At 43.1% G+C, this 25,256-nt stretch overlaps 1 protein-coding gene across 1 annotated transcript in view; it reads right to left on the reverse strand.

Moving 5' to 3' along the window:
• The window catches only part of LGR4 (leucine rich repeat containing G protein-coupled receptor 4), an 82,880-nt gene extending 68,162 nt beyond the window's left edge, over window positions 1-14,718 (reverse strand). The window contains exon 1 of the mRNA XM_033151119.1: window positions 14,100-14,718. Coding sequence (XP_033007010.1) covers window positions 14,100-14,284 — 185 coding nt within the window. The 5' untranslated portion in view covers window positions 14,285-14,718. The remainder of the gene's footprint in view (window positions 1-14,099) is intronic.
• Window positions 14,719-25,256: the final 10,538 nt, after the last annotated feature.

A 25,256-nucleotide genomic window follows, 5' to 3' on the forward strand; every position in this document is an offset into this window, starting at 1 on the left:
AAGCTTTCATCTGCATGCACACTTCTTCACACACAAAAGCTTATACCAGAACAAACTTACTTGGTCTATAAGGTGCCACTAGACAATTTATTAGCTATTAGAGCTATCTTCCATGAATTTGTATTAACGTTCTTTAAAATCACCTAATGTGTGCAGCTATCTCATCTTGCAACATCTAATTTAATACTTGAGTTATGTGTTGTGTGAATTGCTTTGCTGGCCCTCAGTCTACTGCCAATCAGTTTCACTGAGTGACCTCAAGTTACAGTTCACTGGGAGAGGCAGCTCACTCCACAATCATTTTCTAAACCTCTAGACCCCTCTCTTCCCTCCACTAAACAAAACAGGCCTTCACCCTTTACCTTTTTGTTTATTAGGAAGGAGCAACAGCACCTTCACCATTTTAATCTGCCTTTCCCAGCCCTGACATATCCTTTTTGAGACAGGTTGACAGTTTATCCACAGCAGCTCCTCCATAGGTTTGTCCAAAGGCATTGTGAGGCTGGCTGTTGTATTTTCAGTTCCCTCCCTTGCCTTCTCCACCACTGTCAAACACAGAGATGACAATTCCTACTTCGTCACTGCTACTTTAGATCCTCCTCTGCCACTGGATCAATTTCACGGGCAGTAATTCATATTTTGGGATGTGGGTGGTGCTGTGGTCTAAACCACAGAGCCTAGGGCTTGCCGATCAGAAGGTCAGCGGTTCGAATCCCCACAACGGGGTGAGCTCCCGTTGTTTGGTCCTAGCTCCTGCCCACCTAGCAGTTCGAAAGCACGTCAGCAAGTAGATACATAGGTACCGCTCCTGTGGGAAGGTAAACGGCGTTTCAGTGCGCTGCTCTGGTTCGCCAGAAGCAGCTTAGTCATGCTGGCCACATGACCCGGAAGCTGTCTGCGGACAAACACAGGCTCCCTCAGCCTGTAAAGCAAGATGAGCGTGCAACCCAAGAGTAATCCGCGACTGGACCTAATGGTCAGGGGTACCTTTACCTTTAATTCATATTTTATAGTTGAACTTGTAAAATATTTTGTCTATAAGAAGGTCTTCTGCTAGTAACATTATAGTTAATAATTTAACTACTTCACCCATGGTATTCTTTCAGTTATTAGTATTCATTGTCTTTAGCTGATGGAACTTAATTTGTCATTAAAGTCAAAGGAAAGTTTTCAAACAAAAAGTGAACAGATGCAATGCTAGAATTTTAAAAGGTATCTTGAGCAATGTTCATGCATTGGTTCTGTGTCCAGATACCATTCTAAAAGAATGTTGAGATGGCCCAAGTTTATCTTCTGGTTTCTGCTCAAAAAACAAGTCTATGCACTGTAAAAAGTAAAACAATATTTCAAAACATCTCTCACACACATATATACTCACACAATGTTCAACACTGAACATTGCTGAATTACAACTTATTACTAAACTGAAAACTATGCAGAGACCTGGTTTTAATAGAGATATTGGATTCTTCTCTCACTACACATGCTAAACCTGTGTTTGGTCATCTACATACTATGCTTTTTCTGACTAATTCCTGCTTGGCAGGGGGTTGGACTGGATGGCCCTTGTGGTCTCTTCCAACTCTATGATTCTATTATTCTAATTGCAGTTGTTAACAGTTGTCCACTGTTTTTACTGTCTTGGGTTCCATGATCACTGCAGATGGTGACAGCAGTCACGAAATTAAAAGACACCTGCTTCTTGGGAGAAAAGCAATGACAAACCTAGACAGCATCTTAAAAAGCTGAGACATCACCTTGCCGACAAAAGTCTGTATAGTTAAAGCTATGGTTTCCCCAGTAGTGATGTATGGAAGTGAGAGCTGGACCATAAAGAAGGCTGATCGCCGAAGAATTGATGCTTTTGAATTATGGTGCTGGAGGAGACTCTTGAGAGTCCCATGGACTGCAAGAAGATCAAACCTAACCACTCTTAAGGAAATCAGCCCTGAGTGCTCACTGGAAGGACAGATCCTGAAGCTGAGGCTCCAATACTTTGGCCACCTCATGAGAAGAGAAGACTCCCTGGAAAAGACCCTGATGTTGGGAAAGATGGAGGGCACAAGGAGAAGGGGACGACAGAGGACGAGGTGGCTGGACAGTGTTCTCGAAGCTACCAACACACATCTGACCAAACTGTGGGAGGCAGTGGAAGACAGGAGTGCCTGGCGTGCTCTGGTCCATGGGGTCACAAAGAGTCGGACACGACTAAACGACTAAACAACAACAACAGTCGTCCACAGGTTTACCATACCCATTGAGTCAATTGCCCATTTCCTACTACCCTTCTGAGAAAAACCCCACCCCACCCTCCCACTTTATATAAGGGTCTGGTGACTTCTGTTTCAGTGTATCTGAAGAAGTGTGCATGCATATGAAAGCTTATACCAAGAACAAACTTAGTTGGTCTCTAAGGTGCTACTGGACATTTTTTATTATTATTATTTTGACTGCGTCAGACCAACACGGCTACCTACCTGAATCTAGAACCAATGTTCAACACTGTTACATCAGCAGATTAGTACAAACATAGCTCTCTCATAATGCTAGTTCTGTAAAATATTAACAGTTTTGTCAACATTACCACAAGCTTAATAAAAAAATAAATCAAACTTGTTAACACCAACAGGAGTGAGACCAAATAAAGGGAGATAGGAAACGCATCCCAGTTCCAAGTTGCCAGCTGCTGCATTCTTCTGTTAGAATAGTGTCCTCACTTCACGTCATAATACCCAAGCATGAGATTATGATCTCAACAGGCAAGATTCTCCATAGAGGTCACAGGAATTTGAAATTAATTCAAAGAACACAAGTCTCAAATGCCCAGAACTGTACTGTGCCTTACCAACTCCCACTGAGTACGTTCTGGTTATAATGGAGAACATATTAACTATATGATCAGGCAATCTTTTCACAGCATTTTCTGAAAGGAACCACATGCTAATACATTGCAGGTTTCTATCGCCTGCTGGTATTTGCTGTGGTTGCTGTATTTGTTTTTTTTATTCAATTTCATTTTCTTTGTGTGTGCGCACATGGTCGTATTTATTACATTGTCATGTATTCTTCTCCCAAGGAGCTTAGTAAGTTGTCTTAGTCCCTCACACACAAGGATAAACTGGAAGACTTTCCATCTACCATACAATGCGTTTCACAGCTGAATGAAGGGAGGTTTGAATCTGGCATCCTACAAAGAAACCTAACATAGCAGCCAATGCACCACACTAGCTCTTTATACGTCTTTCTCTCACATAAGTTCACCTTATTCATTAAATCATGTGAAGGAAACCCATGCACACGGTCCACCTCCATGATCGCATGGCTCTCAGTCACCTTTTTACATGAATGCATTGAGTGTGGACGTCTAAGTCAGGGAAGCATGTACACAGAAGCTTCCACAGAAGTTGGTACCCCAATTGGGTATGGTTCCAGCTCCCATACAGGGCTGTTGCAGGCTTCCCCAGCTCAAAGCATCCACACCTTAACATGCAGACATCATGGGGGGCACAGGGAGGAGGTCTCTTTCAACATGTGGACCTCTTTTCTGCAATTAATGCAGGATGTGAATTACAGAAATCTCGCTCTGGTACCAAACATCTGGCCTACAGAGTTCCAGGTTTATATGCACTTAAATATATATCTGTAAGGTACATGCATACATTTCAGATCCTATACCATATGTTTATGTTGCTATACTTTAATAAGTATACATATATCCTAAACATAATTAAATACCATTTATATATGTTAAAATTCTGGCTCTATGATGCTCATGTTTTGGCCTGCTTCATGAGTTTGTTACAGAACAAAACCTATACAGTACAACTAACAACAAGGATCTTGACAGTTCAAATATTTTGTTAAGGGTTTATGGTAGCAAAAATGCCATTTTGTTGAGTTAGCAAGAAGGAAGCATGTTAGCAAGGAGGAGGTATTAGCCTCTTTGTGTGTGTTAATGGAAAGGCAATATAAATTAATTCCACAATAACCATATTGCTTGGCTTCCTTTCTGTAGCCCCCATGGAGACACAAGACCGATATGTTTTCACACTATGAAATCTTTCTCTAGACATAGAATGCAACAACAACAAAAACCCCTAAGTTAATTGTTAAAACAAACCATTTCAGAAGTATATGAAAAACTTCAGCTCATCCATTGTCTTTAAATCCAAACTGCAGATCAGCATTACTGATATAATGTTGTTGTTGTTCAGTCGTTCAGTCGTGTCCGACTCTTCGTGACCCCATGGACTAGAGCACGCCAGGCACCCCTATCCTCCACTGCCTCCCGCAGTTTGGCCAAACTCATGCCAGTCGCTTCGAGAACACTGATAAAGAGCATTAAATACTGAGCTCCTCAAAACAGTTGTAGAAATTGCATTATTCAAATAGTAATATGCTACAGTAAGAGTAGAGGCCTGTGGCCATCGTTTTGGCTAGTTATCTCACACCAATGCCAACTCTTATCCTCTTATGCACCTCCTGAATAATGTATATAATATCACTACTCCACCAATCCACTTCTCCAGTCCTTTGCCCATTCTCAATACTCCTTTTTAATTCATTCCCCTCATTCCTGGGTGCATATTCATCTTGGGAGCCTTTGTCCAAGTATGATCATTCCTTCCAAACACCATTCATTCCCAATACCGAATCATATTTTAAAAGATGCCATGTTGATGTATTAGACTGAAGAAAGATATGGAAAATCTTTTATACAATCCACAATGGAGCAGCTCAGCCAATGGGCTTTCTGCTTGCCCTGTCCCTCTGTGAAATAAGAGAAGTTCAGCCAAATACTTTTAGTGCATTTCAAAATAGTTAATTTCCAGATTTATAATTATACATACAAGGATATTTGGGTTACCGTGCAACCAGTGTGCATAATTTCACTGAGTTCAGTGAAATCAATTTGCCATTAATGTCAAGACTGCAACCTCAAAAATCAATTTTTAAAGTGTCATATATAATCCCTTGCACAAATCTACACAGCCTCAACATAAAAAAAATACTCTGATGTGCTTAACAAGCTTAAAGTGTTTTAGTTTCCAACTGCAACCATGTCTGTAAATCACAAAATGCCCACAACATTTTAAGTGTCATGTTTAACAGTTCAGCTAGAATTTCAGCTGCTGAAATGTATTAAACAATATTGCTCCGCGGTAGCCCGTTAATGTTCATGAATAACAGAATAACCAGACATGCCAACTGTGACACAACTAAAAACAAACTGGTATTGATCTATAATCCACAGCAGACAAACACCGACACCAAATGGAGATTTCCAAAAAGGGATCAACTTTTTTAAAAATTAAAATAAAAACACAAGTTCATCTTTCATAGATGGCTTGCTCAGATCAATGGGAGAAATATGCTAACACTATCACCTGTTCAAAAACAGATCCTTTCTTTTTGTTTCCTTAAACATATGTCAAAGCAAAGTTATGTGCCTCACAGATATGCATCTGTAGTCTGTACTATATATTGCAATGTTACCATGACACCATAACAATTTAAAGCTATGTTCTTTTTAAAATATGGGGTTTTGTTGTGGTTCTAAATAAGAAGTGGTTTTGAATTCTGGAATACCATGCATCTTTCCTATTATTTTCCCCAGGTTTTTTTTAATATTATTTCAAAGGCAACTAAAAGTAGAGGGAAAGCTTATCGTCAAAAGGATCTGTCTTGAGTGTGCATGCATCAACACAACTAGAACTGAATGTGAGCCAATTGTCAGATGAGATCGCATAACTGTCTAAATATCATAACCAAACTGTACATACCATCACAGAAGGCCTGATGTTCAAAAGTGTTGAGTTATAGGTAACTTCCACATAAAATAATATTTGTTGTAGGATCCAAGCACATATGAAACCTCACATCAGCTGATTTACCATGTACACCACAGGCCATCTCAGCATGTTTTAATTATTGCAGTCAGATGTTAATATACTTAATGAACCGTAACTTAAGCCACATAAAGATGATTCAGAAGTGTGGTCAATGACCCAACAAGAGGTGCATCAGCCTCTCCTAACAGGCAGTTTCACACATTTTCATAACGAGAACATTAGTAAACAAGCCATGTCATGGGTCATTAACCTCTGACCTTTATTCATTACTAAATTAACATAGCTGCTTAATGAAACATTCCTAGTGCTTGCATAGTTCACAAGATAGCACCTACTTTTAATCAGCCTGGACTTCACAGACTTTTGCCAACTACTTTCACATTAACTTTTGTCAAGTCACACTGTACATGTCACTGAATTAATGCAAACTAGTGTGCAATTCAATAATTACTGCCTCCAGCAACATGACAAGCCAAACTATGTTCAAATGCAAAATGACAAGGCAACCCATCAGAAACACTTGATCAGTAACCAATTTCATCTGCATGCATGAATGAAAGGAAAAGAAATGTTTTAGCTGAACTATATAATATAACCCAAAGACAGAACTAGGCACATTCATTTAAAAGAATCCTGTGGGATTCGGTCATTGGAAATAGCTGAAATAGGCAATTTAAAAAAAAAAAAAAAAGCTCAACAACTTTTGTGTCCAGATTTTCACTTTTTGAAATATGGTAACCCTATTAAAGCTAGGTCCTCAAGTTAAATAAACTGGAGGACAGTTACTCTGTAAGGATTTTAATTTTTTCATTGTTATTTATTAATTTGTATGCTGCTTATATGCTAAAATGGCTTATCACAGAATAAGCTACCTCTTCTTTATGTACACGTAAGCATTAAAACATGTAATAATCTCCATTCCACCCAAGCATATACTGACTAGAAACCACTTCGACCGCATCTCACCTCTCCACTTCTTACACCAATACCCTACCATTTCAGGAACTTTTGCCAAACAAAACACTGGCAGACTGTCATTGGAGACTAGTGAACTTGTCAAACATCTTTCATGGGCTTTCCCCCTGCAAACTAAAGTCATCAGCCACCATCTCTGAAGTGCAGACCAATGCCCTCTCCCAACTTTGTCAGCACACACTTTTATTCTTCTGAAAGGATCCCTATTCTATTATTTAAAAAACAGTCATGAAGCCCCAAGTTAGATATGCTAAACCTGATTATTTAACAACAGTTACTTCCTAGAAGACTGACGAGTGCTAGATGTAATGATTTACTTTCATGCACGACCACTCCACAATGCAAACCAGTCTCAGTACACCCTCCGCATAGCAAACAGAAATAAAACTTTCCTGCAAAAATGAGCTCCAGGGGGGAAAGCAAAACTAAGTGTCAAATCCATTCTAAATTAAAGGTTCTGTTTGTTAATTTAATTTGTTCACTGATCTGCAATCCTCAAACCACACCCACAGGTTTTCTTCAACTGCAAATCACTTTAAAATTCTTACCATTTTGTTAAAAAAGATCCGAGACCCAGATGAACTAAAGAAGTTGGTTAAAGCATGCTGCTGATAACACCATGGTCACAGGTTCAATCCCCATATGGGACAGCTGCATATTCTTGCATTGCAGGGGTTTGGAATAGATGATCCTCAGGACCCCTCCAACTTTATGACTATGTTGGAAATACACTGAATATTTATTAAAGACAGAGTGCCTTGCATGTTACTGAAAAACACCTTTCAAACATAAACAAACCCCAGAATCAATACAAACATTTATGGTCATATTAAAAAGTGCAGCTAATAAGTCTTTTCTAAAGCTTAACTGCTGAAAATAAAGACTGTAATGCCACTCTTTTCACAAACCAAAACTAGAGTGAGGCAGTTTTAGTCTCCAGTCTTCTCTTATTGAAAAAAAAAATTGCACTGTACCTAGAAGGCTTTATAATTCTGTTCTTGTGCAACACTATGAAACAGATGCCATTCTCTTATGCACACTCCTTATCATTTAAGTGGGCATCTACAAAAATGCTTGATGAAATACATTCCACAAAGAAGATACTCCACTAAGATTCCCTCTAGAACCAATACACACAAAACTTGTACAAACAGGTCTCATTGGTGGAAGAATTTTTCCACTCTATTCCAGATAATGTTTAAATGGAAGCCTAATTAATTTCAGGTGAAAGTTTGTGTCTCTTCTATTGTTAGTAACCAAGCATGAAGACTTCACTTATTTTATATTAACCAGTAGCCATCATTTCTAATTGCCATTTAACCTATTTTAACCGAGCATAGCACTGTTCTGAAAGATAAACCTCTTGGAAATTTTCGGAAAGAAAATTATGGAGGCTAGAGTGAGGGAAGCTAAATGAAGACAACTGGTATGAAAGAAGCAAACCAAATGGAACACAGCAATTGTGGTTTTACTATACATAGGATGAGGAGAGAGAAAATATAAACCAATGTAAATAAACATGGCCAGGCCCTGTACAGCTGCACTAGAAGTACCACACAAGACATCTTGTTTGACAGGAATCCTAAAAACTAAAGAAAGCAAGAACAATGTTAAAGAACTGCAACCTACCATAATGCTTATCAAGGAAAAATGTCTACTAGAAATGGATTATTTTATTCCTTGCTTCCAGATGAGGCTACTGACTCCTGTTTTTTTTTATTATTCAAAAGGTAACTAATGTATCTAGATGCTAGGTCAGTCAATCATCCTGAATGGGATCAATTCCATGAAGGCTCTAAAACTCTTGTTGGGTGATGCTCTCTCGCTATGGTGTCTCCTATGTATTTGACTCTCTTTAGGTGGGCTTCAAGGGACGCTGTGTGGCGCTGTGGGTTAAACCACAGAGCCTAGGGCTTGCTGATCTGAAGGTCGGCAGTTCGAATCCCTGCTGTGAGCTCCCGTTGCTCGGTCTCAGCTCCTGCCAACCTAGCAGTTCAAAAGCACATCAAAGTGCAAGTAGATAAATAGGTACTGCTCCGGTGGGAAGGTAAACGGCATTTCCGTGCGCTGCTCTGGTTTAGCAGAAGTGGCTTTGTCATGCTGGCCACATGACCCGGAAGCTGTACGCCGGCTCCCTCGGCCAGTAAAGCGAGATGAGCACCGCAACCCCAGAGTCGGACACGACTGGACCTAATGGTCAGGGGTCCTTTTACGTTTAGGTGGGCTTCAAGCAATGGCATGGTGAATACACACCAATAAACAATAAACACTAAGTGCCTGCAGGTGGTTGGCAATCTCCTTTTTATATCAACTGAGCATCAAAGAGCTATAATATTTTAAGCCATCACTCTGGCTTTTCACCTGAATAAAAAGGAAAACATGGTCAAAGCGAAGCATGGAGAAAATAAACAAATACAGTAAGAAAAGCTTTCCTTGCCTTAGGTAATAGTTATGATCATGGTGATCAATTCAACTGAATTATGATAATAGAATCATAGAATCTAAGAGTTGGAAGGGACCCAAGGCTCATCTAGTACAACCCCTTGCAATGCAGAAATCTCAGCTACAGCATCCATGACAGGTGGCTATCCAACCTCTGCTTAAAAACCTCCAAAGAAGGAGAGTCCACCACCTCTCGTGGGAGTGTTCGACTGCCAAACAGCTCTGACTGTCAGAAAGTTTTTTTTTTTAATGTTTAGCTGGAATCTCCTTTCTTGTAACTTGAAGTCTTTGCCTGAGTCCTACCCTCAAGAGCAAGAGAAAACAAGCATGCTCATTAGTATAAGCTAGCAAAATTGTGGCAAAAGACACAATTGACTGTGTTAGCATAGTCAATGTGCTGAACATCACCTATTTCGCAACAATGCAATGTCATAATCTCAATAAACTCTGGGTAATGCAACCAGGTCTCCTGCAACCAAGCAATCCAAGAGATTCTTGGGTACATTTTTAGTAATTGCTATCACTGCCAGTCATGCATCTTCATGTCCCATTAAACTGTTCTCTTTCCTACAACACCAATGCCAGCCAGCCTGTACGATTTGTATCTATCTTAACTATTATGCTTCCCTTCTTTATACTGATTTTCAAATATTAATTTATATTATAACAAAATAACTTCATTTACAATAATATATTAAGATAATTCGGTTTATAAACAGCCATTTGCCTGTTTGTGGCCAGCAAGGATCACCTCAAGGCAAGGAGCCTTTTATAAATTGGGAGATAAGCAATTGCAGTATCAGAGTTGTTATTCTAGGTCACTGATATGCTACAAATGATTAACGTATGTGTGTGGGCAGAAGGGCTGGTAAAATTGTTGCTGGTAGCAATTTTGTGACCTTATTTCCGAGGCTAATTTAAATATGTAATGGTTTTCAATCCCTCAACTTGCTCATAATAACCTTAACATGCAATTCACTTTCCCTCATTTCCCCTTGCAGCCATTTGAGTTATTCCTTTGAAAAAGAAAAAGAAAACAATACGTGTCCATATCTGTTAGAAGTCCAGCATACATTCTGAACACAACACAAATTTTTGGCCCAGTTCAGATGTCATAAACACAATGCAACCTTCACCTCAAACCCATATTTTAAAGGCTCTGGAATGTTCCCGCACGATCTCACATTCTCTCCTAAGGATCGCCTTCTCCACTTCTTGGTTTTCCAGAGCTATAGTTTGTAGTACCTATAGTTAGTTTGGCAAACATGCTCGTGGAGGAAAGAGGATTAAACAGGAGGGTGTCAAGGAGGGACTGGAGTGTTCACAAAAGAAAGTGGAAGGAGAGTAAACAACACAAACTTGTGACACACTCATGAATCTCCAAATCATGGTTTGGATGTAGTCTATTGCATCACACCTGGCCTAGTGAAACTACTAAAAGTGAATGTCAAAGTTCTAAAACTGCAAAACGGTTATAATAGTAATAATCTTTGGCAGTGGGCTAGAACAGATATTAATCCAGAAACTGATACGGCTATACTGCTAAGAAAATCAGTATTTTAAAATTCCCATGGGGCAGCGACGTTTATGCTGCCCGCTTGGTGCGGACAAGATCTAAATGTACTGGTATGTATACCACAATATTCTTGGGGGGGGGGGAGCAGTGAAATTTCAGTAATACGAGACCTGACTGCAGCTCAAAGCAAGTGTTCATTATAGCTTTTCACTGTTAACCCCTCATGGAAAGGTGAGGCACACCCAACATGCCCTATTATGAGATTTGTGGGAAGCCTTGCTTAGCATTGCAACTTTCTAAGCCAGACATTTCAAAGATACTATCACTCTGAAACCATCAAATTGTGAGACCCTTGCATGCTGCAAGTACTCAAGTGTCAAACTGTACAAGTAGCACCTACAACAAAATGCAACAGTGTGGAGTGCTCCTCTGCAGCATGCTACCCACCCAGCCATGTCCTTTCTCGGGACTTTCCACTTTGTCCTGTCCAAGTTTTCTGTTTTTATTCACTAGACAAAGAATATTCCATAGTAACTGAGAATGCTCAGTCCCCACTGAGCTGCTCTGCCATCCCAACACCCTTTTAGGGTTTTCCCCTCTCCCTAACTTTTTGTGTACATTTTTGCAAACCTGGGGGTTCCCCTATGGGTAGCACTGTTGGGTCTGCATAACCCAAATCAACTGGCACTCACAGAATGAGTTTGGTCTTAGTATATAAGATTGCAGATCCAAGCTCTCTCATAACATCTCAAATGCACAAGCCAAACTAAGCAAGTATAAACTTATCCTTTAATATTTTGCCAATATCCAGTTGAAAAAAGTGTTTATGCTTGATGCATCCCTGCCTAGATTTCCTATCTGAAGTACAATCTGTTTTATTTTGTGGAAATAGCAGTCAGTGACTAAGTGAAAAACAGTAATAATTATAATGAAAACGGAGAGTATCTGCACAAGTACCTGTCCCCTCTCTCCATGTTTAAAGTATACAGTACTCATGATTTTTTTAAAAATGACACGGCCCTGTGCTAGCTACCTCATCTTACTCCAAACCTGTTCTCATATTCATAATCCTTACTTTATGCACTCCTACCTAATCCTCTTTGGTTTCATATACACAGCTATTTGTAATGTTAATCCCCACCACCTTCTCTTGGCCTTTAAGCAATACAACTCTGCTACATAATCCATTTCAAAATTAATTATTGATTCTTCTTGTCTGCCTCAAATCTTCTCAACTCACAAATTCAGCATGTAGCCTCCAACTATTTTTGAAACCAAACAGCACTTTGCTCCAGTGCTCCCTGAATATCTTATAATTTCCTTTAAAGCACTGGATACTTGAATGTTCAAGCAAGCTTTAGGACTGAAAGCGTAACAATTTTAGGAAATTCCTCAGAGCTTTTAAGACAGCCGGCATACACAGCACCAGGTGTGATTAACCACACACACACACACACAACACACACACACCTTAGAACACCACACCCTTGAAATCCTAGATGCAGTACACACCTAGCATTGTTTTCTGAGGTATTTAGTTTTTCTTATAATGGCATTGTTAGATAGAAAGGCTGGGATTATTTGTATTGGAATCTCAGTTTTACTGCATCTGTTTTCAAATCCAAGCCCCAGTAATATTGTCAGGATCAACTGATTTATACAGAAAGGCAGGTGTCATTAGTCAACATGCCTGAATATTGCAGCACCAGAATATTTGTATGTTGGCTCTGCCTTAACCAAACCAAGTCTGCTTGGGAGCATACCTGTAAATTTAGCAGACTGCTTTTGTTCATGTGACACAGTCACTAACAGGTGCTTAAGCTCTACTTTTACCTCTCCATAAATCTCTTGGTATTTCCCTTCTCCAAGATATATGTGGGTGAGAAAGTTAGCAGCTGGGAGCTATTGTCCCCCCCCCCCTTTTATTCAGCACACAGATCTTAACCAGAAGATCAACAAAGACTGCTGCAAGGGCCATCCCTCTGTTCTGCAAGAGCCACAGTGCAGTGGTAGAGCATCTGCTTTGCATGAAGGCCCCAGGTCAAATCCCTGGTGTCTCCAGGTAAGGCTGAGAGAACTCTGTCTGAAATCCCAGAGAGCTGCTGCCTGTCAGTGTAGAGAATACTCAGCTCAATGGACCAATGGTCGGAGTCAGCACAAGGCTACTTCCTATGTTCTGCTAGAAAAAGCTAAAAGGCTGAGAATTGGAGAATCAGGCTAAGGCTGTGTTTACACTCCCACCCATTCCGTATCCACAGGGTGCTCCCACCCAACACGTTATCCATGATCCGTATCTATCCAGTATCAGTGTTTTGGTTCCTTATGAAATACTGTGTTTTGATGCGTTCCCGCCCACCAGCCACAGATTTCATTTGAATTGAAAGAATGACCCACCTGCGCTTTAAGCCAGTATTGTGTACACAGCAGCAAAAAAAAAGTGGGGGGGACATGGCAAATCAGTAGCTAGGCTCAATTCAATTAAAACTTCCCTGCTGGTTTGTAAAACAGGGCTTGGAATTTACAGCCCAACCATATCTATGTTTACTTGGAAGTTCAGTAAGAGAGGGTGCCTAGGATTGACACCACACATACACACTTGAGTTAAGTGTGTGTGTTATGACATCCTTGTAGCCTATGCTCATGAATGCAAAATTAGTGAACTACCAACCGTTTCCCTCTAGCGCTCAGAAACGTTCACCTGACGTTCCCACCTGAATACCCACGGATATGGTAGGAAAAGTTCGACCTTTTTTTTTTTTTAATAGCCCTTTAGCCGTCCTGAAAACACAACGACACCCCGATTCTAAGTCTCGAGGTGTTCAGTGAGGCTGCCTGGCGCCAAGTTAAGTAGACACCGGAATCCGGAATACAATTTAAGCACTGGCATCCTAAATACAGTACAATTACTTGCGAGGAAGCCCCACTGAATTTACTTTGAAGGAGCACCCACAGGAAAAAGGGCTGTGTAAAAAAAGGGGGGGAACCCGTATCTAATCTGCACGACCCCACGCGCGCTTCCGCGAAAGCAAGTCCCGTTGAATTCAATGGGACTCGCTTCCCAGGTAGGCGAAGGGTACGCGCAGCAGCTCTCGATTCGCCACAGCGGGGCCGATCTCCACGCAGGTAAAGCTTCGCAGTCAGGCCTGGGGCAAAGAAGAAAGGAAAGAAAGAAAGAGGCTCCTTCCCGCCTCCCCCCCCCCCAACCTTCTCAGGCCAGGCTGCGAAAGCGCACACAACCTGTTTGGCAAGGTGAAGGCAAGCGCAACCACCAACTCCCCCCACCCCACCCCAGTCGCCTTCCCCGCCCGACTTACAAGGTGTGGGTGAAGGCGCTGAGTCTCTCGGGCACGGCGGCGAGCCCTTTCCCGGAGCAGTCCACCCCGCCGTCCCCATCGCAGCTGCAGGAAAGCGGGCAGGGAGGAGGGGAAGCTCCTCGGCTGGGCCCAGGCAAGCTCGCGAAGCCCCAGGCGAAGAAGCCGAGCAGCGGCAGGCAGCGCATCGCGAGAGCCGCCCTCGGCGCCAAGACCTGCCCGCGGGGTCGCTCGGGCAACCCGGGGAACCGCCGAGATGGGGTCTCCCCGTCGAGGGGGAAAGGGCCAAGTCCAGTCAGTCAGTCGCTCGCTCGCTCGCTTCCTTCTCCGCGGGCCCTTCTTCGCCTGAGCGGAGTCCTTGCTATCGCGGCCGGCTGGCTGCCCACCTCAGCGCTCCGCGTCAGCAGCAGCCGAGTCCTCTTTCCTTTCCCCTCAGCAAAATCCCCCCGACGCTTCAGCGGCTCCCCTTCCTTCCCGCTCCATGGAGAGGCGGCAGCTCGTTGTCAATCATCTCTCAAGCGAGCAGGTAAGGACGCGCCCCGCTGGGCTCTGCCATGGCAGCCTCGCCGAGCTCCCCTCCTGACGCCGCCGACGCCGCGTGTAGCGCAGTCTCCCCGCTAGGAAGTGGTGGACCCTGCAGCCATTCCAGCGCTCGCTCGCTCGCCCGCCCGCTGCGCTGCGCTTCGCCTGGCCAGCAGCCTGCCCGCCTTCTTTCGCCTTCTAGGGTTGCACACAATGCGGACGGCTACTGCGTGCGCTCCTCGCCAACCCCGGCGCCGGCGGCTGCCGCTGCTTGCTGCTGCGCTATGCAGAACGACGAGGTGTGTATGCTAATGAGGAGGACGCTGCCGCCCGTCCGCATTGGTGCAGAGAGAACCTCGGCCTGATAAATATGCAAATATTTCCACGCACGTTTCCAAAAAAAAAAAAATCTCGGCAACGTCCTGCGGGAGGGGAGAAAGCGGGCCTTTATTGGCAAGCGGAGCAGTGGGCGGGCGGGGAAAGAGGTGCTGAGTGACAGGGAGGGCGGGGCGGAGGGCGGCTTCGGGAAGAGAGTGGGGCTGCCCCGGCTAGAGGGGGGGGGGGCTAGGTTTCTTCGATCCACGGTAGAGCCGCGCGTTGCGTGCGCATTGCGTGACGCACCGCTGCTCGCGGAAGCTTCCGGCTCGCCCGGGATTCCGCTGGGAGAGGCGCGAGGAGGAGAGGCTTGCTCGTGCGCCCGGGCTTGGGCTGCAGGCTCCGGGTGAGCACAGTGGCGGCTCCACTTCCAGCAAGGAGGCTGGGGAAGTTAAAAGGGCGCGCCAGTGGCCGGTTGCAAGCTGGAGGGCCTGGAAGCTGCAGTCATCGGAATGGCCCCAATCCCGATAAAGACAGGCATTGCGCATTGCCAAGGCAGGCACCCCCTGAGAAGGAGTGGGGTTCCCAAGTTAGCTGCAGCTGCTGTCCGGTTAATTGGAAAGTGGCTTGTGCTGCATGGTCTGCTTTCTCCTGACTATTGTGTATCTGATTAAAAGTACAACGCATGCAGAATAAAACACTGCTTGCAGACACTTCTGGATGGGAGCTTATTGTGGAATAGGTGTTTTCCCGCAAGCGTTTTATTTTCTTTCTGCAGCACCAACACTGACTTTTTATTTTTTTATGTTGAACCCAGCTTTTCCGTATTGTGAACACCTGCAGTGGCTGCTGGTGTGGAAGGTCATTAGTACTGGGGGGGGGGGGAGGTTGTGGTGTGGGGAGGTTTTGGTGGGCTCACCCTTACTTTCAGATGCTCACTCTGGCCCTTTTGTTTCCAGCAGCTCCCATTATCAAAGGAAAGAACCCTATTTCCATTTGTTGCCACATCCATGCTCAGCAAAAAAAGAAAAGAAAAAACCTGTTCTTTCAAAATCACCACATGGTATGTGTGGGGAATTTCCAGGGAGATCAAAATCACAGTACATACACCAGGCTTTTAAAACAAGGTGGTGTTGGTGCTAATGATCTTGGTCTTTCACGAAACCTCTTACAAAACAAAGTGAAGATGAATATTGCCTACCCTCTCCCCCTCAAAAAACACAAGCCTCCATTTTGCAACAGAATAACTGGCTGGATAAAGCTGGTAACCTTTGCTCTTGCATACCTCCTGGAAGCCTGTGTGTGCACAGGTACAAAATATGTGCAGAACTGGCAAAGTTTAATGGAGAACTTGGGAGGAGTGATCAAGGTGAGGACAGAAAAGCACAGTCCTGATGCTTTCTGTCCAGCTCCACCCACTGATGTGGATAGCAAAGGAACAAATGGCAATGAATATTATGACTGAAAAAGAGTGCATGTGCATATGCTAATTTGCCACACACAGGAATAAATTGATCTTCAAGACCTGTTTGAGATATGAGGTCCCCCATCTGGAATAACCCAGAAACCCTACTTAAACAAAAAGGTTGTGGTGAAACTTCTAGAAACAGTGTGGGCCTCTGGGAGGACTCTAGTGTGGGAGTCCCACACTAGGTACATCATAACACTAACATAGTGGCTATTGGTAGGCAGTCCTCAGTTGAACCTGCCATGACTTCTCTCTTGGCCTCATTTCCCCATCTGTAACAGAAAGGATAATAATACAGACTTAACTTACAGCAGGGGTGGGGAACCTCTGACCTATGGGCCTAATTTGGTCTGCCACAGATCCCAATTTGTCCTGCAAGCTCATTTGTCACAAACCAAGAGCCAAGCAAGTCCCTTTGCAAGACACTTGCTCCTTGCAAAAAGCCCTGCTCAGTGCTTTGTGCTTTGAAGTGCCAATGACCAAGTGATCAGCAATATCTCCAAGCAGCATGCTGGGCAGCCGAGCCCACCTGTCAAATTTGGCCTGGTGTAAGGGATAAAAGGAGCTTGCCTGCTAGCCAGATCCAGTTCCCCACTCCTGCCTTACACAGTTGTTGTAAGGATTACCTCTACTAATGCATGTGACATGCTTTGAACACTTGAAAGGGCTATACAAATGTTAAATATTTGTTTTATCAAGGCTGTGTGCTGCTCTAGCTAATCGTTTGCATTGGAACTTGGATGTGGCTTCAATCTTGGTAGTTATTAAAGAGTTAACTCAGTCCTTACTATAGTCCTGTTTACTATTGTAAAAATTATATGGGAGAGTTGCTAACCTGAATTCCTGGAAGCAGAATGATTCAGGAAAGTATTTTACTCAGAGAGACTAGATCCATATTTTTTCCTTGGCTATTGGATGTTCACAAAATGCATCACCCCCAAGAATATTATTTTTCTACCTTGGTGACCTTCAGACCTTTGAGCTTTATTTCAAGAAAGGCAGTGGCTCTCCAAATGGAAGTAGCTGAACCCTACTGCTTTGGGTAGTAACATCACTTTATGAAGGTATCACTGGAACATTCTGGGCAGATTCAAGACATGCCAAACCAGCCAACTACCAAATAGCAACAAAGGTGAGTTCTGAAACCTGTCTAGGAGCATTGCGGTGGGACACCCGAAAATTTCAAATCCCTCAGAAGCATGTTCTGTGCTGTGGATCTTTCCCATGAAGTGTGTTGTACAGAGGTTTTTTATAAGGTTCACCACCAAGTGGTTTGTGGCAATCATTCCAAAGGTTCTTTTGTTTGGCTTCTAGAGCTCACTTTCATGCAAAGCATAGATGATATCTAGCCATTTAACAAGCAAAAAACAGTGAGTAGAATGTCATCACAGGATTGACTCCTCACCTCCCAAAGTCAACAGTCTGCCAAAATATAAGTGGCTATTCCTTTGGCCCTGTGAACATTTAATTGATACACATCTAATTTTGTATATCCCTTGGTGTTAGATAATGTAGATAGACTTTGGGCCTATAGATTAACTCTCAGGGAAAGCAATTCCATACCTGGAAACTACAACAGAGCAAAACATTTTAAATTCAATTGTTCTTTTCAAATCACATATTGTGAGGTATGGAAAACTTTCACTGCTGAATAAGCCTTCACTTACTATCCTGAGTTAAGCAGAATATTTTAAATAATATGGGCTAATGGCACTTGCAATTTTACAATTGTGCTCACATGGTACTATTTCCTGCTTGGTCTTATGCATATTGCAGAAAATATAATTGAAAAAGATAATTGAAAATGATGCTAATGAGGAATGCAGTTGACATGGCTGTGCAGATAGTAATGGGTGTGGTTGTGAGTTGGTTGCATTGTAATGAAACGAAAAGGTTTTTGCAAGTGATAAAAACGTAACTGATCTAAGCACATGCTTATTTTCCTGCTGAAATCAAATGGGACTTTAAAGTGTTTATTTTTGGCTGGATTTTGCACTTCAGCTGTGTACACACTCTCACCACTGTTTTGGGAAGTGGTGTAACCACAATCCATATCTATCCTACATCCATCCTGTTGTTCCTTATGAAATACTGCATTTTGATGCACCCCCCCCCAAAAAAAAACTAGCTTCAACCTTATTTGAGAAAAGGAATGGCCTAGCTGTGTTTCAAGTTAGTAATATGTTGTGGCCGTAGGTTGTGACTGCCTCTAAATAGTTTTGTTTTCATAGCTTTCAATTCTGGAAACCCTCATTTTATTACTTCTGAGGAAATACAAATGAGGATCAGATTGCACTTTATTAAATTTAAGATCACGTATTGCAAAACGTATGTTAAGGTAGTTCCCTAAAGGAGTGGGAGTGTTTCTCTTAAGCGAGTGGCTTAGAAGAAGCAGTAGCTGCTTTTCAAAATTATAAGAAGAAAAATCCACAAGTATTTTATTTTTCAACACATATGAGCCATTCACTATTAAATGATCACCATATTTCCTGCACATGTTTACTCAGAAGTAGGGATGGAAGAAACTGCCAATTTTGGTTCTCCCAGTGTCTCGTTTTTCCAGTTTTACGATCCTCGTGGAGAGTCATCATTTTAGTATTCATCATTTTTATATGCAGCTCTGGCTAATGCAAACATTTTTTGGCAAGCAGTTTTCCCTAACATAATGCATCTTTGTATGCTACTTTCACTAATACCTTCATTCTTAAATACACTCTCCCCTAATATATGTATTTTTGTAAGCATTGTTTGAATGGAGAACTGCATCACAAATTTCAGATAATTGCAAATTTTGAAAGGTAGTTGTGTTTTGGATTGCATATTGTTTCAGAAGTGGGAATTTGACAGATTCGGCTTTAAATGCACCCTGAATTGAACATCTCCTCCAACACTACTCAGAAATGACTCCTACTGTGTTCAGTGGGTCTTATTGCTTAACAAGTGTGGTTAAGATCGCAGCCTAAAACACGGGAACTAAAGCAACTTCATAAAATACATAATTCCTTGTAGTTCCTTTTGTCAGACAGAAACCTGCAATAACTTTGCCTCCCCAAAGGTCTACTAACTTGGGATGCAAACAGTGAGGAAGCCACCTAACAGTTTCTCTTTCACCAAATCTGATGCCAGAAGAAGGAAACCATAGCACCTGTAAGACCTCAATTGCAAGTCCTTGAAGAAGCCTAAAATCCATCATCAATTCTATGAATTAATTAGTGAGCATATTTTAATGTTTGAATAAAAGCTTTAAATTTATATGGTACATCTGTTAATTGCAGCCTTACCAACACACACACACACAGACAGAGAGAGCGAGAGCGCACAGGATGTGATCTAGCCCAGTGTTTTTCAACCTTTTTTGGGCAAAGGCACACTTGTTTCATGAAAAAAATCACGAGGCACACCGCCATTAGAAAATGTTAAAAAAATTAACTCTGTGTCTATATTAACTATATATAAAGTAATTCTCTTGAATAGGAATCAAATAAACACAAAGAAAGTATTTTATAATTACTTGGGGAGGTTTTTCCATTTTCTCCCTCCTCGCAGAGAAACATTTGGTCAGTTTGGGAGAGTCAAAATGGTTTCAGGACTGTCTTCCTGTACTTTTCCAGACATGTGGTTTATATATTTGTGTACGTGTTTACCTTGTACATTTTATTTATATATTTGAGACATTAAGTTCTTATAACATGCTCATTACCACTTCTTAGATTTCCAAATGTGTCCCCAGGCCCCAAAATGGTGGGGACCCCTGGTTTAGATTGTTTGCCTGGGGAACACCAGACAAAAGGAGTAGGTGGGGGCACAGATTCTCCTCACTGGCACATTTACATGTGAAAATGTTGCTGTGCTGCAGCAGGGTGCTTCTTTATTCAGATACATATGTGCTAAAGGCAAGTCGTTTTAAGAACTGCTTCACATATGAGAGCAGGTAAGTAGGTATCTGCACACTGCAAGTATTCACCGTGCCCCTGTATTGCAAAAGTTGTGTCCTCATTTTAGTGACAGTTGAACAACACATACTAAAGGAGGCTCAGAGGGAAAGTGGGCTGACTTTCTAGTACAGAGGCAGGCTGCAAGAACGTTGAGGGTTCAAACAAAATCAACAACACCTGCAAAGTGAAGCAAACCTGCCCCATTGTGGGAGCTACTCCAGGTGAAAAGGAGAGGTCGTTTGAGCGTGCCCAATAAATTTCCACTCAGGCAAAGGGTGCACAGGTTTCCTGTACAGACACACAGAGAGAGAGACACACGGTCTTTCAAAGGCAGCCAGGAAAGCCTTCCGCGCCCTTCTCAGTCTCTCAGGTGACCACCCTCCATATCATAGAACAGCAGAGTTGGAAGGGGTCCTGACGGAGGGGCCATCTAGTCTGACCCCTGCCATGCAAGGAAACGGGTTTGACCGGGATGCCCACCACCAGGAGCCCTCCGCAAGAACAGCAAGGAGCCCTGTTGATTCAAGTCAAAAGCCACCGGTGAGCCGGGTGCCCCCGAGGGTAGCCCACAAGGGCGACCTGAGTGAGGCGGCGGCGCTCTCTCCTAGCAGCTGGCATCCAGAGGCATATCGCTCCCGACCCTCCATTCTTCTCTCCCCCTCGCTTGTAATAATAAAAATGCCATGTGGATTTCCAGCCTTTAGGTAGCAGAGCGCGCGCACAGGCACACACGCGAACATATAAACTCGGGACCCACTTACCCCCGCGGGAGGGCGCGTGCAAAGGCCGAGCCCTCGAAGACGGTGACTCCCTTCCCGGAACCAAAGTGTGACGGCGGTGGTTTCCGCGGGGGGACGCTTTGAGAACCGGGCCCGCTAAAATGGCGGATCCCGCGAAGGAGAGCTGTGAAGGAATGGGGGATTTCAAGAAGCTGACTCTGCCGCCTCCGCTGCCGCCGCCTCAAACTGGGACAGAAGACCCCAAAAAGGTGGCGGTTCCCAAGCCCCCGCGAGGGAATTTTTCAATTTTCCCCACGGCACACCAGGCAACATCTCGCGGCACACTAGTGTGCCGCGGAACAGTGGTTGAAAAACACTGATCTAGCCATTCACATCAAGGAAAGGGTTAAACACATGCTTAACTTTCTCCCATTGAAATAAAGCTGCTTAATTTTGGCTGGATTGTGCCTACAAAGTAATAACAGAAGTAAGTTGCCTGCTTTTGGCTTATGGGATAGCAGGCTCAGATGTTATTTTCTCTGTTGCTTCCTCCTAGAAGAACCTTGACTAAATCTGTTAAAATTGCACATGTACATAAATTCCGTAACAAGTGTCCTCAGTGCAGTTCTGGCTACCTATACTCAGAAGCAAGTTCCATTGTGTTGAATGAACACAATGTGTTCCATTGTGTTGAATGAACACAGTGTGTATAGGATTGCAGTCTTCATTACCTTAATGGTTGGGCTCAGCTAGATAATTGGCACTGAAAGAAATGTTACTGCATGCAGTGCACCCTAAAATATTGCTGCATCAAACAAGGAAACAAAAGTGATAAGCTAGGAGGAGAAAAAAAGCCTGCTATGGTATTTTTATTTGTAAGCGGGGAAAGTGTCTGGGCAAGTTTCAACATTTCTTTTCTGACATCCCCTAATAACATTCTCAAAGACTGGAAAATAACTTATGCAGAGAGCGACAGTGCTATATCTTATATTTGGAAAACAGCATGTAAAGCATTTCAAAGGGACTTTTTGTATGTATGGAAGAGAAGTCCAAAAAGCACCGCTGAGTTTGGAAGCCATGGGAAGGGAAAATACCAAGGAAAAAATTACAAAAATCTGCACATGAGGAGTCGTCTTCCCCCTACCCACAAGCTCTGGAGCAACAAACCACTTCCTAGACCAAGTCAAAGCTTAACTTGAAATTTTCGTTCATTTGGAGCTGGTGGCAGTGTAAATGTCACCCTGTAAACAGTTTATAGGCCTGCAAGGTAAGGAGAAAAAATAAAAATGCAGTCAAATTTCCGAGAGTTTGTTGATAGAAGTAGAATAGATTAATTCTTATGATGGAATTCCAGAATGAAAAGGGGGGGGGGGAATCTGTACAATTCAAATAATTACCTTCAAAACTAAAATAAAAAAGGATTGTTTTTATAGCATGCTTTACTAGCCAGATGTTTTGAACTACAACTCCCATCAGCCCCAGCCAGCACAGTACTTAGAGGGCGCCAAGTTTGTGAATCATGCTTTAGGGGTATTAAATTATCCCACTAATAGTAACAAATGCTAACAGATGATCATATGAAAACTGAAGCTTTTTCAGAGGCCCACAAGGTTGTAAGAAGAGGCCTTCATTATCTCTAATCCTTGGATTGCACTGATGTGATCAACACATTTGCAAGTATGTTTTGCGTTATGGCTGTTGAGGTTTTGAGAAAGGGTCAGGAAACATAGAATTCCAAGATCTCCAGACATTCAGCAAGCCAAGGGTAACCTAGACAGGGGAAACTGGATAGTGTACAAGGTTTGGCTCCAGAGATATAGACAATAGGTGGCACATGGAAGGAAGCACGGGGTTGATAAGCATATTACAGCTGAGCCACTGCTTGAAAGTTTATGGAAATACTTCTGAATGGTAGGCAGTTTTTGTGACCAAGTAGGAAGCTCAATTCTGAACTGTAGCCAAAATGGCGCCATCCATGTACAAGAGGGATTTCTTAGCAGGCTTGGAGGAGCCCCAAAGTTTGCAGTAGTACGACACACCTACACACATTCCCTGACCATTAGGTCCAGTCGTTAGGTATCCCTGACCATTAGGTATCCCTGACCATTAGGTCTAGTCGTGTCCGACTCTGGGGTTGCGGCACTCATCTCGTGTTACTGGCCGAGGGAGCCGGCGTACAGCTTCCGGGTCATGTGGCTAGCATGACTAAGCCGCTTCTGGTGAAACAGAGCAGCGCACAGAAACGCCGTTTACCTTCCCACCAGAGCGTTACCTATTTATCTACTTGCACTTTGATGTGCTTTCAAACTGTTAGGTGGGCAGAAGCTGAGATCGAGCAACAGGAGCTCAACCCAGAAGAGGGAGATGGTGAGGCTACCCTCCCTCTCACCTTGGAAAACCCCACAACCTGCCCCAATTCCTTGGCTCAAAAGTACTATCAAAAAGCCCTAGGAGTCATGTTCAGCATAGGTCTTTCAGCAAGCTTAGTTTTAATACTGGCCAGGGCAAGTGCTCAACATCTATTAAAAGAGCACTTCATTCTGAGAGTGCAGAAAGACGCATTTGCAGTTTTAGATATCCGAAAGAAACCTATTAGCTTTAGACAGTGGCAATGCTAATACTGAATCCAGACAATACGTAGAGGGAGAAATGTTTTTTTCTTTGCAGAGAAGGATGAAAAAGCAACTTTATTGGATGCATAAACATCACCAAAGAGGTAAGTGCAAAGAGACTTCTGCTAAAAGCATATTATGTTACAGAGGTTTAAAAATAAGAAAGGGTTTCAACTGGGTCTGCAGCCAAAGTTGGGGTGAAGCCAATGAAGTAAACAGGAGATCAGGCTCAGCTACAGGAGCAAAGGGCAGACTTGTAGTCAGTGTCCAAGAGCCACAGCACACTGAAAGTTAGGAAAGGATCATGAATTGAAAGTGGAGCGGAGCCAGTAATTAGGTCAGGAAGTCATGTCAACAGCCAGAAGGCCTGAGCCAGACAGAAAGGTAATGTCTGCAGCATGAACGAGGCAGGAAGAGAGGAGGTAAGCTAGAACACCCTTCACCATGGACTGGAAACACATTCTTCCTAGGGCACTATTAAACTAACCAGACACATCCTGCTTCCTGCCAGAACTTCATCTAGATGACAGGAGGGGATGCTGGGAACCAGCAAACAAATGAACCAGAAAGTCCACCGGTCAGAAAGCTGGCAGTCCTGTGTCCAGTGAGCTCCTCAACAGCAGCATAGAAGAATTCTGTCCAGGCTGTGGAAATACTGAACTCACCCATACGTTTTATGGCATGTTTTTACAAGTGGGCCCATACATTGCTGTTTCTGTGAGTGAAATGAAAGATCGGTTTGACTAAAGAAGGGTTGGGGGGAAATCACCTGGAGGTCTAAATAACAGAGAAAATGATGCAGTGCAGATACAGAGGCTCCACTCTGGGAAGCGGAAGGGAAACAGAAACCAGCATCATGGCAGCCAACAAAAAGAGAAGCGGGATTTTACTTCAGTGCCAACATTTTATTACATTTCTGGAAATTAAAAAGTGCTCTTTTAATAAGCTAAACAATGCTGAAAATGTACAGGGTTGGTACTGCTTAATTTATTTAAAATTTGGTCTCACTTCAGCCGCCTCTCCACATAAGCATAGAGAGGTCTCTTTGGGAAAGGACCATTTAAAAGAGCCAGTGGGACAATTGCTTTTGCTCTTTCTCTCCCTATTCCTGTTGTCTTTTCATTTCTCCCTCCACCCCACCCCCCAAAATCTGTCTCTTCTGTTAGTCTTTAAGGTGCACACAAAAGATTTCTGGGTTTTCTAACAGATTAATATGGCTTCCCCCAGTTCTATTTATCTAGAAAAAGAGGTGCCAGCACTTACCATGAACGCCTTCCTCATTCTCTTAGAATGGCAATGGCACCCACCTGAGAGGTGCCAAAACCCACCTGAGAGGTGTCAGAACTGAGTTCCACCAAGTTCTGGCTGAAAAAAAGCCCTGGTTATCCCTCTGTTGAAGAAGAGTTTGGATTTGATATCCTGCTTTTCACTACCCGAAGGAGTCTGAAAGCGGCTCACAATCTCCTCTCCCTTCCTCCCCCACAACAAACACTCTGTGAGGTGAGTGGGGCTGAGAGACTCCAGAGAAGTGTGACTAGCCCAAGGTCACCCAGCAGCTGCATGTGGAGGAGCAGAGACGCGAACCCGGT

The sequence above is a fragment of the Lacerta agilis genome, chromosome 1, assembly GCF_009819535.1.
Source record: "Lacerta agilis isolate rLacAgi1 chromosome 1, rLacAgi1.pri, whole genome shotgun sequence".
Lineage (NCBI taxonomy): Eukaryota > Metazoa > Chordata > Lepidosauria > Squamata > Lacertidae > Lacerta > Lacerta agilis.